Here is an 18936-nt window from a genome sequence, read left to right on the forward strand (position 1 = left end):
TGGAAACATCTAGCACTAAAGATCGAGACAGATTCGTGCTTAGTCTTTGCTTAAGGGCCATTCTGTCCCTTGCAAAGGTTTGGCTTCTTGATATTTTTGGCTCTGCTTGTGCCATCCGGAGTTAGGGGCTTAGGGCTTACATGATTTATAGGTTAAAAATAAAATTTATAGAACTAATCCATATTCCATGACTTTAATTAAGGAATTCAATTCAAAATTTTTTCATGAAATCAGGATTCATGAGAGTTAGGGGTGGAGACAGGGGAGACTAACAAAGGCCATGTCTCCTTAACTTTGTTTTTTTGTTTTTATAAAATACAGGAGTTATATATTTTTGATCATTTTAAGTTAGTACATTATAAAAATCTTAAAACACTATATAGAATTCTTATTTCAATTTTATATATAGTCTTTTATACTTGTATAGTTTAACTGTTTTAATAGCTTAAAGACATAATTGTTATAAGATCTACTTATTTTTAACGAGATAATGCTACACGTGCTTTTAAGCATAGATATCATTCAATTTTGGCTTCATTTTTTTGATGTAAGAAATTATAAGAATTATTACTAATAAATTTTATCAAGCATTGCAACAAAAATATCAAAATATATTAAATGATATGCTTGATATCTACTATAAAATTATTTATCCAAAAATTAAGAGATTGTGGTTAAGATATATTCTTTAAAAAAATGTTTTGTAATAACTAATCTATTAAAATTTATTATATGAATGTTTTCTACTATGATATATTTAGATGTCATTGACAAAAAAAATTTGTGACAACAGAGGATCATTATTATGTTGATATATTTATTTACTATAATTATCAATTGAAATAATTAAATAATAAATTTAATAAATAAGTAATAGAATTTTTTAGATTGAACAAAAATTTAAATTTTGATCATGCATTTAAACCATTTAACGCTCATGAGAAAGTAAAATCTTTACCAACTTAATGGTAATTTATATTGAAAATAAAATTGCTAAAAATATTTAGCATAGATATAATAATTAATTATTTTTATATCATGAAAAATCAATGAAGATATATATATTTATAAAATTGAATATAAATATATATATTGAAATATTTAAGTTACGTTAATGATATATATATATATATATAAATTGTTTTTCAATGATCATATATGCTTTGTTATATATAACATTTTCTGGCTTTACCCCTGATGGGAGTTCTAATTTATATGTGCCAAACATTACTTTATTAAATTTCCTAACCCAATTTCATTTCCATTTTTAGGATTAAGCTCTAACAAACAGCACCTAAGTTTCATTAACTCGTGAGGATCAAACATGCTTTTTTAGGTTGAAAAAATGTACTATATATATCGTCAGCACAAATTTTAGGTGTCTGTTGTCGCCCAAAAAAGGGTTTAATTTTCCGCATGTTATGTGAATCAGGGTCATATAAAACTGATCAGACCATATGTTTATCATAAAGTTCAAAAACATTCTGACTTTCTTTGATCCCGTGAGAAAGTCAACTTCTCTGGACAGTTTATCGGCCTTCTTTTTAATTTTCTTAAAAACAAACCCCCCCCTTTCCTCCTGGCAAAGGATGCAAAAATCTGTGAGAGATTGAAAGAAAAATTTCCTTAAAATATATAAATGATAATAAGATGATGTAAAATGTAATGACTTTTTTAAGTCTTACTTTTCTGACGTAATTTTTTAATGATTATAATATTCTTACTTTAAAATAAAAAAAAATTATGTTTCTTTAATCAATGTGCAAGCTCTACATACGATGCTCGGCTTTAATCTTTATGGAAGATTGGTCCCTTGAATGCCTTTTTTGAATAAATTTGTGATATCAGCAACAATAGAATCCACCCATGCTGCAGACTGCAGAGACATTTTCTTCTTCTTCTTCTTCTTCTCCGGAACAAGTCAACAGAGAAAAGAATCGAACGATTATTGAACCAGAAGTTGCCGGCATACCCATTTTGAACCGTCTATAGCGTGGAGCAATATATTGTTGTGCAAGTAACCCGTATGGGACCACCATAAAGAAGTTGCGTTCAATTAAATTCTAGAATCTTGGACCAACAAAGACCAAAATCAAAGACATTCATCCATGATATTTAATAAAAGTATAACAGAAAAGATGTCAAATTTTTAAGAGATTAAAATTTTATAAATTTTTAAAACTATGAAGTAATTACTAATATCCTATATTGTGGTTTAAAGAGAGTATATGTCTCTTTGAAATTTTAACATTTACTTTCCCCCATCTTAATTTGAAGACAAGGTTTTAAAGTCTTCTTTGATCTTACATATAAGAAGAAAAATGTAATAGTCAATCTTGTTTTAATATTACTTCTCCACAATTGCATCAAGTTGCAATTCCTAGGTAAAGTTTATTGTAATAATTAATTTTAGTGAATGACAAAATTAAAATATCAAACATTTTTCTACAAGTTTAAGAATATTAATAGCATTTTTTTAAGAAATGTGAAGTTGGTTAACTTTGACATACAATTAGAATAGGAAGACTTAAATAACTTGTATATAAATTTTTTTGCCCTTTGAAGTCAATTTTTATAATTGTTTAATTAATTAACAGTTAAAAAATAATATTTACTAACGATGGAAGTAATATTATACCGATTTAAAACGTTAAAAAAATATTATATAAAAAATAAATTTAAAATTACAGGCACTGTTTGACCTATAAGGAAAGATTTGTCTTTTAACGGCTTAACCCCTTTAACAACTTAGATATAATTTTATTTTATAAAATGCAACATTTTAGTTTATAACTGTATCATTTAGGTTTGACGTACAGTTGCATGAGAAAATAAATAAAACATATGAACGAATTTTGGTAAAGGATCCATAAAGATTTGGGTTTCAAAAACAGTTTTTTTTTTGTTTTTTTTAAAATTTGTTCAAAATAAGTATTTTAAATTTAATGATTTTTGAAACTGTTCTTATTATTTTATTTAAAAAATAAAAAAATAAAAAATCTTAAAATTGTTTTTGTTTTATTTGTTTATTTTCAAAAAACATTATATTTGATTATTTAAAATTACAATTGACCAAAATTATTATAAATCATTACTATTAACCTCGAGTAATCACTATTATCATCTAATTTTTTTAATTTTAAAATTATTTTAAAATTAATTTTTTTTGGGTTTTATTTCAAAATTATATTGCAAAACAATTCCAAAGCAAAAAATGAATACAAACTAAACATGCTCTTAATTTCAAATCACATGCCTAGTGCCTACCCTATATCACGAAGGTCCCAGGTAATTTTCTCTACCACACTGAACTCCTCCTAACCCTGTCAAGTTTACAAGAAAATTAAATCAATAATCACATCCTTTCATCTAAGTTTGATGAAGGATAATGGCAAGGCAAATTTTTTGTTTCATTTCATGCCATTTATTTTAAAATAACTTCTAAATATTTAAATAAAAATAAAAACTATTGAACTATAGTGTCTTTTTTTGCAAACTTGGATTTCAATTTATTCTAAACCATGGAAAAACTCCTGAATACGTCGTCATCATTATAATATTTTATTCAAAGGTCATTCTATTACTATTTCCACGCCAACAAAACAAAACCTAGCGAGTGATTGTAACACGAAATATGTGATGAGAGGTTGCGCTTCTCAAGTCAACAAAATGACGTTTAAAAAATCCTAATTAATAACAACGTATTTCAAATATATTTCTATCTTCTATCTTCTACTTCTAGTTAAAAGCAGAATGTACACGATGGTTTATAAATCGAACGTTCAGAACTCGAAACTATTCAACTAAATTCGTGGACTTTAGACTCAAATCCACCTTACCAAATGACGGTATTTACTAAGCTATAAGCAGCCGAGAAGCCTTGATGATTTGTTAAGACAATTAATGGCTCATTCATCTCGTGTAGCAGGATCCATTCCAGCTGAAGGGCTATCAGCAAAATATTCTTGGTGCCTTACATTTACACCGTACTGCTCACAACAAATGAGAACAGAAGAGAGATTGGGGATTAGTGAATCTTGCAGTTGATCACGAATAATGGTACCCAATCAGTAACTAATCTAGCTCAAGAAGCCGACAAATTGCAGGTTAATTGGGTATTCAACTGGCCAAAAACTCAGGTTTGGCTCAGTTCAGTATAAGTTCATTTGATTAGACAAGTTTGTTGGTATAAATATTTAATTTTTGGGACAGCAAGCTTGCAAAAAGTTTGGGTATTAATGAAATAGCACAACTTGGTACAAGTCAGATCCCCATGGGTCTCACAATGAGAACAGACAAATCTCAGTTCACCAAAATGCAGAGACCAGTTCTTACCTCACGCAGCGCCTTTGATAGGTCCTCCATTGTCAATGTTAGGCGCTTATCCTGCGCAAACAAGATGTACAAGACACAGTGACATATATATATAACAAGAAGTAAGAATAGCGAAGACAAAAAATACTGCAACCACCAGTTGAGGACCTTCTGCTGCTTATCCTTTTTGTCCTTTGGAATTGTTGCCTGCCTTGCTTTGCAATGCCTACAAGAGAAGGCAGCAGAAATTAAACTCTGTTGACGTCATCAATCAAGCACAAACATTTTAGAGATTAAATTACCCATAACATTGTGAAAAAAAAAAAAAGCTACTAATAGCACAACTACATCTCATAATGCAAATCTCCAAAAACCAAAAATCGAGATTCTAAACTTAGAAATAACCCGATTCTATTAGGCAGAAAACTTAAGCCCATAATAGACATGAAAAACATAAAAAAAAAATAATGGCTCAATAAGCATACTGAAGGGCGTCATTGGCAACTTCCGCCACAAACTTCTGGGTTGCAACAGCTACTAGTCTAGTTCTGTACCAAACAAAAAAAAAGGGTCAACTGAACTCGAGAATATATGAACAAGTGATTAAGGGCCCAAACATCCAAATTAATCACATATCATCACTCAACAATTTCCACTTTAAATAAAAGCAATTATGAAACCCCAAACCAATCCAACTAGATTGTGCAACTTCAATAACCAATAAGAGCTCAAGTTTGGAGTATTTGATGCATTACTCTCTTTCATCATCAATAAATTCTTTTTCTAAAAAAATGTTGATTTTGAATGTAACTCAACTGTCTGATACTTTAGTATATATATCATATTGTCTGCCTCTTATTTCCTTTCTGAACTGTACATTATTTTGGAAATAAAAGTAATAATGGTCCAATTTGGAAAAAGATAGGACTAATAAGGTGAGCAAAAAGTCATTGATCGAAAATTAACTTTATCCGAAGTTAGATGCACAAATTTCAGTGAGTCATGTCAGGTCAAAACCCATAAACAGATGGTAAAGCACTCTCTTTGTGACAAAAAAAAAAAAAAGCTAATGTAACCAATATCTAAGTGGCATTAACAAGAAAATTAACTTCCAAAAAAAATAAAATTAGAAGTACCTACAATCGAACATCAGGACATTGAAAGCCACTCTTCGCTAAGTAATGTTCCACCAATTCATCTGGTATCTATCAGAGATACGGAAAAAAAGAGAAAGGAGTTAGTGATGAGCTTTAGATGTTCCAATGAATGAATATAGAGCAAGTTAATGAAGTTTGATCAGGTCATTCATAATAAAAGAAACTTACCGTAGGAGTGTAATCCATTAAAGAAGCCAGAAATTCTGATAGTGCAGCATCATCATCATGCCTGCCTTCACTTGATTGTGGGTTATGGTTCATCTTACCCAATCCACTTCAAAGGCTTATTCAAGGCTGTCAACTAATATTTACCAATGATTATGCATGTTCCATGGAATCAAATGGCAGAATTCTTATAATTTTATTTCGATCAGCAATAAGATATGAAACCATGCATGATGAACACAAAAATACATGCAACGCCAAAGATATCTCATCAATGAGAACTGTAGAAAGCTATTTAATATTAATCTCAAAAGTAGCTTTATATCACAAAGTTATAACTCCTTAAAACAACAAACAAGTTGGTTTGTATCAGATCTCAAACATTTTGAGCTCAGAACAAACCTTCAGTAAAATAATTTCTTGCATAAGCTCACATTACAATACCATAGAAAAATATAAATCAAGAAAAATAACAGGAACCCGTTAGCAAGAGAAAATCAACATTTAAAAACTTAATCATGGAATTGAAAGATATGAGACAGCAAAATAGCTACCTACTTAACAATATAAACAGTTAAGGATGAAATGATAAATTCTAGAATTAAAGGCTTACATGAAAGCAAGGAAAACATTTTTGATGGTATGAAAATTTCTTATTCTGGTAGAGGCCTCTAGTCTTTCAGAGACATGCCTATTATTGATAAATTGAATGGATATGACCTTTTTTTATGTTGCTATTTTACCATTCAATTCATTCCTTTTCCATATCACTAGAACAGCAGATTCTGACATATAACCGTAGAAGGACCTATATTATACTCAGTGGGGATATCTGCCCCCGCTGAAATCTTTGAAATATCCATAGTTGACATACCCGTCTAATTTTTGTTCCAGATACTTTAAGAAAGATGCCTTAGTAAGCCAACTGATTCACGTAACTCCTCCAAGCCACTGAAGAATGACCATGATAACACTTGCAATTTATGTTCTTCCTATTTCATTTAGCAATTTATGATCTTGAAAGGTGTTGCTTAGAGTAAGGTGCGCAATTTGAATGTTTCTGTCAATAGCTTCTAAATTCACAGACCAGTGAGCGGCAGGAAATGGTTTAGACTCAAGCTTATAAGATAAACAGAATGCCAGTACACAACAAATCCAACATTGTGCAATAACAATCCAAAGCAAATAAGTCGATAAAAATCAAAACGAAGAGGGCAGGAGTATAACAGTCAAATTACACACCATTCAAGCAAAGACTAGCAATCAAAGTTACAAAAATATAAACTCAACTGTAAACATTCCCAGATTCAAATCGATATTTGAACGATTACACGACTAGATTCAAAGCTAAATTAAAATGAAAAATTCAAAACAGAGCAATGAATAGTGCGACGGCATCCGATAAATGTCTGAAAACCACGCAGGGGACAAATTCAAGTTTAGATTCAAAGCCAGGTTGAACAAATCAATGACACAACAGGGAGAAGACAAAGCCCTAGCGTTCGAACCTTCTTCAATACCTGCCAGAGAACAACCACAAGGGCTGACAACGGTGGACGGCGTCCGACGGTGAGCTCGACCAAGTGCGGAATGCTTGTTCGTCGACGGAGAAAAATGGATCTGTTTCTTCTGCCGGGCGAGATTGTGTTTCGTAGGGGGTAATAAGTATTAATAAAACAAAGTACCCGTGGCTAAGTAATTAATGAAACATACAAAATACTGGAGGCTTGGTATATATTTTCTAGGAAAAATTCTTAATAATAATAATAACAATAATACATTTATGAAACATTTTTTGCCAGCAAATATATTTATCAAATATTAAATATTAAAGATTTTTTTGTCAAAATTAAATATTAAAGACTTAAAGTATGACAACTTCGGAGAAAAATAACTCCTGCCTTGTGGGAGAATGATTAGAATTTTGAAGAGAGAATTTTATCAAAAATAAATTTTAAAGAGAAAATGCAAGAAATGCTCTAGCAAGGGCATTCACTGAGAATGCAAGAAAGTGTAATAATCATAATTGTCAAACTTTAGAGTTAATTTTTTAAATTTAATATTTTTATATTTTTAATTTATAAAATCATATCAATTCACTCATAAACTTAGATTAAATATAAATTTGGTCAAATTTACGAGTTTACTTTCAAGTTTATTATTTTTACATTTTTAATTTATAAAATCGTGTCAATTAATTCATAAATTCAGATTAAATACAAGATTAGTTAAACTTATTAAGATCATTATTTTTTTTTGAGTTGAGCGAGTTAATTGTATATTATAAAAAATTCAATTCATAAAAGTTATAAGACTTGATTTAAAAAAAAATTGAAATGCAAAAATCAATATTAATAAAAAAAGAAAATAAAAATATCAAAAATAAGTTCCTATATTTTAAAATTTTTATGTCTTGTATATGATAATTTATCAATGTATCTGAGATTAATTTCAATAATTTATATTTTAAATATATTCAAATTAAATTACAATCATATATTAATGGTTATTTGTTAATAGAAGTAAAATCTTACGAGTATACAATCTGAGTTTGACTTTAAAATATAAGTTTACATTCCTATCACAAGTTTATCTAAATTCATAAATTTAACAACCTTGATAATAACAGAAGAAAAATATTTAGAAAAAAGTTACACCTAGATCTTATTGAAAGAAATGTACCATCAAATTCACAAAATATTTTCAAATCTTAAATCCTTACTCCCTCCGTTTTTTTTATAAGAGAAATTAGTTTGTTTTTTATATAAGCAAAATTATATTTTTAATAAGAATTTATTGTAAACTTTTTAAATTATCTCTCATAATTTTATCATTCATATTCATAAAAAACAATTAATGAAGGCTTGATCAATCTAATTAATAAAGGGTATCATAGTCTAATTTTTATTTTAAGACACAATTAATATAATTAATTAATTTTTTTAAATTGTATAATATAATTTCTCTCTTTTATAAATAGAAATGGGGGAGTACGCATTTATAATTTGACTAAAAACATTTATAATTGGCCAACTATTATTTACAACTTATGAAAAAAAAATAATTTGTAATAATGAGTTCTAAATAACTGACTGTAAATGTCCTTAATTACATTATAAATATGTAAGGTTTAAAATTTAAAAGTATTTTATACATTATATGAGACATCATAATAATAATTTTTTCATGGGATCTAGATTTTTCCAAATATTCATAGGAGAATGACAAATAAATCATTCCAAAATAAAAAATAACAATTTGATCATTCTAAATGTGATAATGCATTTTAAATTTTAAGGGATTAAATTGTTATTAAAATTTTGATAAAATGAAAAAATATCCCTTAATTTAAAAAAGAACATTAAAGTTTTTTTTAATTTTAGTTCTAAAATTTATAATTCTGTTTCAATAAATAATTAAAGCAATTTAAGCATTCACAATTTTTTTATCAATTTTTTACAATCAACTAAGTGCAATAAAAAATTTTCATTCACAACTTTAGCTTTAAAATTCATAATTTTGATTTAGTAAATGATTAAAATAGTTTAAATATTTATAATTTTTTATCATTTTTTTCAATTAACAAAGTGTAATTTTTTTTCTTTTTATTTCATAACCTTGATTTTGAAAGTTACAAGTTTGATTTAATAAATGATTAAAGTAATTTAAACACTCACAATTTTTGCTCACAAGTTTTTTTTTCACTTGTTTTAATTTTTTAATTATGTGATATTTTTATTGTTTTATCGAAATCTTTAATAATAATTAAATCTTTTACAATTTAAAAAAATTGTTGCATTTTGCCGAAACTAAATTATTATTTTTATATTTGAAGAAAAATTATTTGTCATTCTCTCAATATTTATCATCAATCAAAAATGCATTTTCTTGCACAAAACTTTTTGGGTTGATCCCTAGGGAGTAAGGTAATTACCACAAATATTTATTTAAAAAATATAAAAAGTTCCTAATAAAAAAAGCTATACTTTTAATAAATTAATTAAAAATTAAAATACAGCTAATTACTATTATAACCTGCGACCAACGGTGTGATTTCACTGTAAGGTTATTAGACTCATGAGTTTAAATAAATTTATGATAAGAATATAAATTCATATTATAAATTTAAATTATAAACTCATAAAAATATAAATATGATCATAATTTAATTTAAATATAATAAAAATATAAAATTATTAAAATTAAATTCATCTTAATAAATTATCATATACAAAACATAAAAATTTTAAAATAAGAAAACTTATTTTTAGTATTTTTATTTTTTTTATTAATATTATTTTTTATATTTTAAGTTTTTTTTAAAATTAGATCCTACAATTTTTATGAATTAAATTTTTTATAGTATATATTTAACCCACTCAATTAAAAAAAATAAATTTAATAAATTTAATTAAATTTGTATTTAGTATAAATTTATGAATTAATTAATATAATTTTGTAAATTAAAAAAGTAAAGATGATAAATTTAAAAATAAATTTATAAATTTAATTAAATTCATATTTAACTTATATGAATGAATTTATATGATTTTATAAATTAAAAATACAAGAACGTTACGCTTGGAGAGTCTTGACAACTATATTTTCACCGTATATCAAAAAGGAGGACCATTTTCAGAACATTCATTTTCATTTTCAAACCCAGAACTTGTCACCCTCCGGAAAACCTAAGGTTGCTGTTTAGAGGATCCTCTAGCAGGACACATCATCTCTCGCACTATCACCATTATCATCTGAACTCACCCAGAAGTCAAATCCACCAAGCCCCGCTATACACATGGGAAAGAACATCCGACGGAAAATCACAGTTCCTCTTCTTTAATTTTTTTGGACCGCGGACTTCGGGGTTCATACGGTTTAAGCCAAAACGACAATTGACAAAATAAAGCAGAGAGGAAATCCCTTCATTGTATGCTACTCTCTCTCTTAGCCGCCGCCTCTGAAGCGAACATAGCTCTTCGGAACTCTCTGGGACGAGATCTAAGAAAACTTACTATCAGCCACGTCACAAATATGGCTTCCTCGGTCTTTTCTCCTACCTCCACTCTCTTTTCCCACAGCAAGGTCGACTACTTCCTATTTGCCCCGTTCCCCCGAATTCAACACATGCTTTTCATTCACCCGGTTAAATATGCTCAGACTCATGGTTGTCTTGATTTTCTGTCCCTCAGAAAGATTTGGCTCTCTGCGCTTTCGCTTCGATGTCACCCCTTTCCGCTCGGAAATGTCAGAAAGCTGTTTCGAAGAGAATTGCTTGTTCGGTTGTAGCTCCTCAGCAATCGGAACGCAAGCCTTCCACCACTGGACCAGTTCTGTTGCTTCATTATCGCTCGTGCTCTTCGATTTATGGTTTTTTAGACCATAGTTTGTAATTCGTGGCTGGTATGATCGATTGCAGGTCAAGACAGCGATGACGATGACCGAGAAGATTTTGGCTAGGGCGTCTGAGAAACCCCAGTTGAGCCCAGGGGACAATGTTTGGGTTAATGTTGATATTTTGATGACCCATGATGTATGTGGCCCAGGTTCCATCGGAATTTTCAAGAAAGAATTCGGTGAGAACGCAAAGGTAATTATTTTCTGTTACCCAATATGTCTGATTGATAATTTGTTTGTAAAGATTATAGACTTGACTGAGAAGTTACGTCGGATTAATCTTAGAATTGCTATGCAGTGTTATGTTTTTGTCAATGCCATTGAAATTAAAGAGTGATTTGGGGATGGATGAATTTGTTTGTCTCAGAAAATATGAAGAGGGCCGAATATAATAATTGAAGCATTTCAAGAAAAGAAATTTTATACTTGTCATTTGGCGCCAGATTTGTCATTATAGGGTTCGTCTAAACCACGACATAACTATTCAGCTGTTCATTGTAAAAAAAAAAAAAAAACAAAAACAAAAAATTGGAGCGGTAAATTTTCTTTCACAGAAGATGGAAGCAATAAATTTTTTTTTGCTTGACGTTTTTACTCCAAATTTTATGCTCATGCTTATGCTTATTTGAATAATCAAAGAATGTTTTTATAGGATTCCTGACTGCATCTTGTTTTGCAATCCAAGGTTTGGGATCGTGAAAAGGTGGTTATAATTCCTGATCATTACATCTTCACAAGTGATCAACGTGCCAATCGTAATGTGGACATTTTAAGAGATTTCTGCCAGGAGCAAAACATCAAGTACTTTTATGATATTAAAGACTTGAGTAATTTTAAGGTATGCTGCTATTTTCTTCAATATCAATTTGTTATTTTGGATTCTTAGAAGGCTCATGGTAATTTGTTATGGCCATGGCAATTGAAGGTGTACTTATAACTGTGCAGGCAAACCCAGATTACAAAGGTGTGTGCCATGTTGCTCTTGCTCAGGAAGGCCATTGCAGGCCGGGAGAGGTTTGGTTGATCTACAATGAAAAAATTGGTGGCTGACAGCATTTTGGTTCCCTCTTTGTTAAACTCATTCTGTTTCTGCAGGTTCTTCTGGGTACTGATTCTCACACTTGTACTGCTGGAGCATTTGGTCAGTTTGCTACGGGCATTGGTAATACTGATGCGGGTTTTGTATTGGGGACAGGGAAGCTTCTGCTCAAGGTTAGTTGGCTTTTCATTGTGATCTATATGATGCTTTTGCTATTTGTAAATAGTCACTATATGATGTTCAATTCATCTTTACTACCAAAAACTCGAGCTTAGTGTGCTAACTGTATCTCTTCTTGAATCTTGACATATCTGGGGCGAAGTATAATCCTCTCCTTCCGCCTGTGTACTTTCTTAGTCCCTTACCCTTTACCTAATAAACTCATCTCACTTCTTCGAAGCTTGCATGTATTTTACATAGTGAAGCTATTTTGTATTGGTGTTTCAAAATTTGTAGGATATGATTTTGGTCATAATGTAATGCCTAATGAGCCCAAGCCTGGTGAACTCAACCATCAAAATCTAATATTATATAAACCTCTTAACTGAGGGTGGATTAATCTATGATTAGGAGAAAATAATGTGTAAGTTTGGGAGTTTATTGTCTATATAAAGGAGGCCCGTTAAAATATTTACATGTTATCTTATTGCAAATGGATTTTTGAGCATTTAATGAATGGCTATGCGTGGGAGGGGTCTGATGTTTAATTTAAGAAGAACTGATAGAAAAAGTTCCCTGGCATATGCCTATTTAAGATTCCCATTGCATATAAGGCTAATGATTCTATTTTTAGTTGTGCAACAAGTCTTATAGTATTGTACAAAAGAAGGATCAATAATATATTCAATGCTGGAAGCATAGAGGGAAAAAGCAGGAATTTCATATTAGTTAAGAAGATCATAATCAGGGACCTCAAGGTTTTTTACTTTTTGTGGAAGAGATTAAATGAAGACAGTAACTAAATAACTGGCTGTCTTGCCCAGGAACTATAAGAACTACATTCTCCCTCGTTAGGCTAGTACTTGCAAATCTATGCCATGGAGCTGAACTTTCAGTGCAAAGAGGCCAAAAATTTGGAATGTGTTGAGTCAGTGCCATTTATCACAAGTGAAGAATATGCATAATAAGGTTACTCTTACACATCATTGCTTTTATTAGGTAGCTGCTCGTAGACTCAAATGTGGTTGGTTTTGCTTCTACTTTGTTCTTATTAGGTTGGAGGGGGTGGCTTTTATAATTTTTTTCTTGGGTTGTCCTCCATTCCTTTTTACTATCTTTTATATTCTTATGTTCTACACCAATGTATTGGAGCTCCCTTTTCTAGCTATTTTTTGTGGGTTGCCTCCAAAGTTTGCTGAGATACTTATAGATGTAATGCTGATTATTTTGTGTCTGTATAATAAATTTTATAATTGCAGGTGCCTCCAACTCTGAGATTTGTATTGGATGGAGAAATGCCCCATTATTTACTTGCAAAGGATTTAATATTGCAAGTAAGTTTGCCTATATGTGGGCTTTTCAATTCTATCAGATTTATCATTGACATTCACGTGGTAACCAACTGAGGGTTGTCTTATTGGTTTTGTTTCCACTTCCTGAACATACACAATTACATCCTTGCTTGTATTAATATTTTTTTCTTACAGATCATTGGTGAAATAACTATGGCTGGTGCGACATATAAAGCTATGGAGTTTGTTGGCACAACTGTTGAAAGTCTTAATGTAAGTATATACCACCAATACATTATGCTAGAAAACGTTGTGCTGTTCTAAATATTTCTTTAGTCTCTGAACTTCAATTATTATGGTTTTTTATGTTGCTTTGGTAATGTGCTGTGGTGAGTAGATGGAAGAAAGAATGACATTGTGCAACATGGTTGTTGAAGCTGGGGGAAAGAATGGTGTTGTTCCTGCTGATAGCACCACGTATAAGTATCTTGAGGTTTGTGCAACAAATACATTCAAAATTGATGTTGTTGGAAATCATGGGATTTTTCCATGTCAAGTTTGTTTACTGTCATGATTTTATTCTGTTGTTAAGTAGTTTTTAGTTAGTCAACTTTATCCTTCCTTTTTAATCCTTCCATGTATATTACATATTAGGTAGGTTATTTCAGAATATTTACCCAATGATTCCTTGAATTGAATAGCTCACTTTGTAGCCATCTTCCCGCTATTTATTTTTATATCCTTCTAACATGAAATAATAATTTTCAGAGTTGGATAACTCTGAAAATCTTCATGTGTTGCCTTCCATGATAATTATTACTCCCTTCGGTCCTTAGTATAAGGCGAAGTTAACCAACTTTATGTTTATCTAACTTTTCAATTTTACCCTTCTTTGCAATTAATAACCATAGTAAATTGTTGTCCAGTTATTTAATATGATTTTACGGTCCAAGAAAATGCCTGATGAGTGGAGGAGAAGTACATTAATTCCTATTTATAAAAATAAAGGAGATATTCAGAATTGTACTAACTATAGAGGAATTAAGCTCATGAGCCACACAATGAAATTGTGGGAGAAAGTAATTGAGCACAGGTTGAGATTGGAGACAAGTATTTCTGAGAATCAGTTTGGTTTTATGTCAGGTAGATCAACTACAGAGGCGATTTATCTACTAAGGGGATTAATGGAAAAGTATCGTTGTAAAGATAAAGATCTACACATGGTTTTTATTGATTTGGAAAAAACTTATGACCGTATACCAAGAGAAGTGCTTTGGAAAGCGTTAGAAAAAAAGGGAGTACGGATTGTTTATATTAAAGCTATACAAAATATGTATGAGGGGGTAAAAACTAGTATAAGAACGCCTAGTGGTCAAACAAAGGATTTTCCTATAAAGATTGGACTACATCAGGGATCATCTCTGAGTTCTTATTTGTTCAACTTGATCTTAAATGTTTTGATGGAACATATTCAAGGGGAAATTTTGAAATGTATGCTCTTCGCGGATGATATAGTTCTTATAGCAGAGAGAAGAGAAGAGGTTAATTGCAAACTTGAGTTATGGAGGAGGACATTGGAGTCGAAAGGTTTTCGTCTGAGTAGAAGTAAGACGGAATATTTATATTATAAATTTGGTAAAGGACTATTCGACAATAATTTGGAAGTGAAATTGGGAGATCAAATTATACCTCAAGTGGAAAAGTTTAGATATTTGGGAGCCATTATTCAAAATGATGGCAAAATTAGTGGAGATATTTCACATAGGATTCAAGCTGGGTGGTTTAATTGGAAAAAAGCTAAAGGAGTTATTTGCGACCATAAGGTGCCTAATAAACTTAAAGGAAAGTTTTATCGCACTGCTATTAAACCGGCAATATTATATAGTAGTGAATGCTGGGCTCTAACGGGACAGCAAGAGCATAAAGTTGGAGTAGTAGAGATGAGAGTGTTACGATGGATGTGCGGACACACACGTAAAGATAAAATTCGAAATTAGCACGTACACAAAAAAGTGAGAGTGGCACCTGTTGAGGAAAAAATGATAGAAAATCGGTTGAGATGGTTTGGGCATGTACAAAGAAGACCAAGGGAGGCACCAGTGAGAAGAGTGGAATATATAATTTTGAGTCCAATTAAGAGAGGTAGAAGAAGGCCTAAAAGAACACTCTTGGAAGTTATTGAACGCGATCTCTTAATTAATAATATTCCTAAAAGCTTGATAAATGATAGAGCACAATGGCGTCTTGCAATCCATGTAGCTGACCCGACCTAATGGGATAAAGGTTTGTTGTTGTTGTTGTTGTTGTAGTAAATTGTTGTCCAGGAATTCAAACCATAATTAATAAATAAGGGTAAAAAAGAAAAATTAAATTAATTACTCTAACTTTGCCTTATATTAAGGACCAAAATAAGTTTCCAAAGTCTGCCTTATATTAAGGATCAGAGGGAATAATTGGAACTTGTTATGCTATGCCTGAATCAACTTAACGAGGCTTATAAATTATCATCACAGCGATGCTTTTGTTTTTGTCTTACATGGGTTGCTGCTTGTGGTTTCCCCATGTGTGGTGGTTTCTTTTCAATATGGGATTATCTCTTGCCTAACGATGGCTTTAATATTGCAATCATTTCTTGTGCAGGGCAAGACATCTGTTGCATATGAACCACTTTATAGTGATAACCAAGCAAGGTAGTGGTAGTTCTTTATTGGCCTTGTTTTTCCATGTATTTAGTGTTGGCACCTAAAAATGCTTGTATATATTTCAATAAAACACCTTAAAGAACTATACACACTATTGAAGCGACAGAGGTCTTTCTCTAGACAATTTACTCTTAACTTACAAAATTTTAACCTCATTTTCATTATAAAATGGGAGAAATTTCAAGATTATTATGCATCGGCTATTACTAATACTTGGTTTTATATGTTCTCTTTATTGGCATTAGATTTCTTTCTGAGTATAGATTTGATGTCTCCAAACTGGAGCCGCTAGTGGCCAAGGTGAGTTTTTTGATTTAATTGTGGTGAGGTTTTATTCTGTGTAAATCTGCCTGGTATTTTTGTTTTTGTATTGTCTGATGCTCTTAGATTTTGCAGCTGATATAATGTTTGGATTTCCGCAGCCCCATTCTCCTGATAATCGTGCTTTGGCAAGAGAATGCAAGGATGTGAAAATTGACAGAGTATATATAGGATCTTGCACAGGTGGTAAGACGGAGGATTTCATGGCTGCAGCAAAAGTTTTCCTCGCTTCAGTAAGCATCTTACGCTCCTGACACCAATTTCTGTGATATATGCACTCCTATAATTTAAAATCTTGTATGCTGAACATTATAAAATTGTATTTGATTTTAATTGTGATGACTTGTAATTGATGGCATTTCTGGATGACTGATCTTTCTGCTAAATCACAAGCTGTTAGTGTCGTGTGATGAAGAGGCGTCTTAGAATGTGCATGCGTGATTTGCATTTTTCTTATGGTATTATATATTCATTGCAGCATTATATTGCGTCTCGTATGGATTTAATTTATTTACTTTATAACATGTTTGTATCAATGTCTCTAATCAATTTTGTGAAATATATTTTTCAGGTAATTATACATGTTTTCTTGTTTATTGCACAAAATTGAAAAATGAGTCACATTTCATGGTTTATAAATAGTGCAAGTTGATATAGATTTAATATTAATATTAATGATTGCCAAATGTAATAATAAAGGTGTAAAAAGGATTATGATGCCAAAATGCAAAACTCCAATGGTTAGCCATCTTTTTCAAAATTTACTGTTCTGTTGCCAATTCCTGTTGATCTTCTTCCTATAGGATTTATTTTTTAGGTTGGTTCTGTTCCTCAAAGTCATTTTATTTTGGGTTCTATCTAAAATATGACATTGTTTTCCTCTGCTGAAGAGCTTGTGTGCATCTGCAGGGTAAAAAAGTCAAAGCCCCCACATTTCTTGTGCCTGCGACCCAGAAGGTGAAATTTTTTTCTATATTTAGGTTCAGTGGCTTTGCTGCTTTAAATTCCCATGGGAAGTGATCGTTGATAATTGTGGAGCTGGGATCCTCTAGTAAAAGCAGTGATGTGGTGAGGAGGGAGCTAGAGAGACGTGCAAGACTCGCCTATCTGTGTGGGTCTTACTCTTATCTCTGCCTCTTTCATCTCTGCTTCACGAGAGCATCCACTTGGATAATTGTGACATTGCACATATATTTGTGGAATTGCAGGTTTGGATGGACTTGTATAGCATCCCGGTCCCTGGATCTGGTGGTAAGACTTGCTCCCAGATCTTTGAAGAAGCTGGGTGTGACGCTCCTGCAAGTCCTAGCTGTGGTGCTTGTTTGGTGGCCCAAAAGATACCTATGCACGATTAAATGAACCGCAGCAAGTTCCTCTGTTTCTGTTTGGAGCATCTAGCTCTCCAGCATTGATCTTTGATTAATATGTCAATGATCATTGCCGAGATTATGCCTCTTGAATGTCATGAATGATAAGTAGACTTGGCCAAGAAATGAATGTGCCACCATGATGTCTTGTAATTATTCTTGACCTCATTGATTATGAAGTAAAGTTTTGATGGTTTCGAACATTTGATTTACCGTATAATCTTTAGCCAGTACCACATTTGATTGCCATTTTCATGCTTTGATTTGAATGTATTAGCATGATAATTACAATAGGTTCCCCTACATATAATAAAGCATTTTCATCATTGTCTTGATATTCATCAATATTTCATTGATTCTTATTCATTATTTAATTGATTATTAATTTGCGATTCATTATGTCTTCATTTCAATTCATTCATTGTATAATATTTATTTTTTTTTCATGATTGTCATTGACATTTAATGAATAGATTACAACAGTTATGACGTATATTCATTATGCTCAGTTATACTTTTGTTGTTCAACTTTTCATTTCATCTTTGAGAAAATTCATGTTTATTCAGCGATCGGCAGATGATTTGTGTTTCAAACTACAAACCGGAACGTCCCGGGCGGATGGGGCACAAGGAAGGTCAGATATATTTGGCTTCTCCATATACCGCAGCGGCGTCTGCATTGACTGGTTTTGTTACTGATCCGAGAGAGTTTTTGCAGTAAATTATTGTCATATCAATGATATTATTGTAGTGTATGTGTTGGTTAGTGTTATGTTCTCTAAGTACGTTAAAATTTCCAGCTAATAATTATCCGCGTATCTGGAATTGACGAAATCTTTATACGTGATTGTTCAGGATTTATTAAAAAGATTATTGGTGTTACTTGGTGATCGATTGGTTTGATTTAATCGTTCATTATCATTGTTTAGAGACAATTATTGAGAAAATGGATGGACATCTTATTTCTGCATGGAATTTCTTGCCCTGCATGGCCGGTGTTACCTATCAAGAATAAAGCTTTAG

The 18936-nt window shown here is 31.2% G+C and overlaps 2 protein-coding genes across 5 annotated transcripts; one reads left to right on the forward strand and one right to left on the reverse strand.

Moving 5' to 3' along the window:
• Positions 1-3653: 3653 nt before the first annotated feature.
• On the reverse strand, positions 3654-7310 carry LOC129308035 (transcription initiation factor TFIID subunit 10). 4 transcript variants are annotated; one of them, XM_054949005.1, is made up of 7 exons: positions 7157-7310; positions 5640-5765; positions 5455-5519; positions 4800-4862; positions 4483-4540; positions 4336-4386; positions 3654-3989 (listed from the first exon to the last, which is right to left on the reverse strand). In XM_054949005.1, the coding sequence occupies exons 2-7, from the start codon at positions 5730-5732 to the stop codon at positions 3909-3911; spliced, it is 411 nt and encodes a 136-aa protein (XP_054804980.1). In that variant the 5' UTR covers positions 5733-5765; positions 7157-7310; the 3' UTR covers positions 3654-3908. The 4 variants fall into 4 exon arrangements, with proteins under 4 accessions (XP_054804980.1, XP_054804978.1, XP_054804979.1 ...); XM_054949003.1 differs by having other exon boundaries at positions 5640-5772; positions 7157-7308; XM_054949004.1 differs by having other exon boundaries at positions 5640-5772; positions 7145-7302.
• Positions 7311-10288: 2978 nt separating this feature from the next.
• Positions 10289-18795, forward strand: LOC129309652 (3-isopropylmalate dehydratase large subunit, chloroplastic-like). The gene is given in 16 exon segments (XM_054951308.1): positions 10289-10721; positions 10829-10966; positions 11056-11226; positions 11719-11871; positions 11979-12047; positions 12129-12245; positions 13491-13565; positions 13719-13796; positions 13921-14016; positions 16164-16213; positions 16471-16525; positions 16648-16779; positions 17456-17503; positions 17755-17866; positions 17869-17915; positions 18491-18795. Coding segments are annotated over 16 exon segments (1638 nt in total). The 5' UTR covers positions 10289-10568; the 3' UTR covers positions 18635-18795.
• The last annotated feature ends 141 nt before the right edge of the window (positions 18796-18936 follow it).

Source organism: Prosopis cineraria, unplaced genomic scaffold (genome assembly GCF_029017545.1).
Source record: "Prosopis cineraria cultivar Desert tree isolate PC_DT_omini unplaced genomic scaffold, ASM2901754v1 PC4, whole genome shotgun sequence".
Lineage (NCBI taxonomy): Eukaryota > Viridiplantae > Streptophyta > Magnoliopsida > Fabales > Fabaceae > Prosopis > Prosopis cineraria.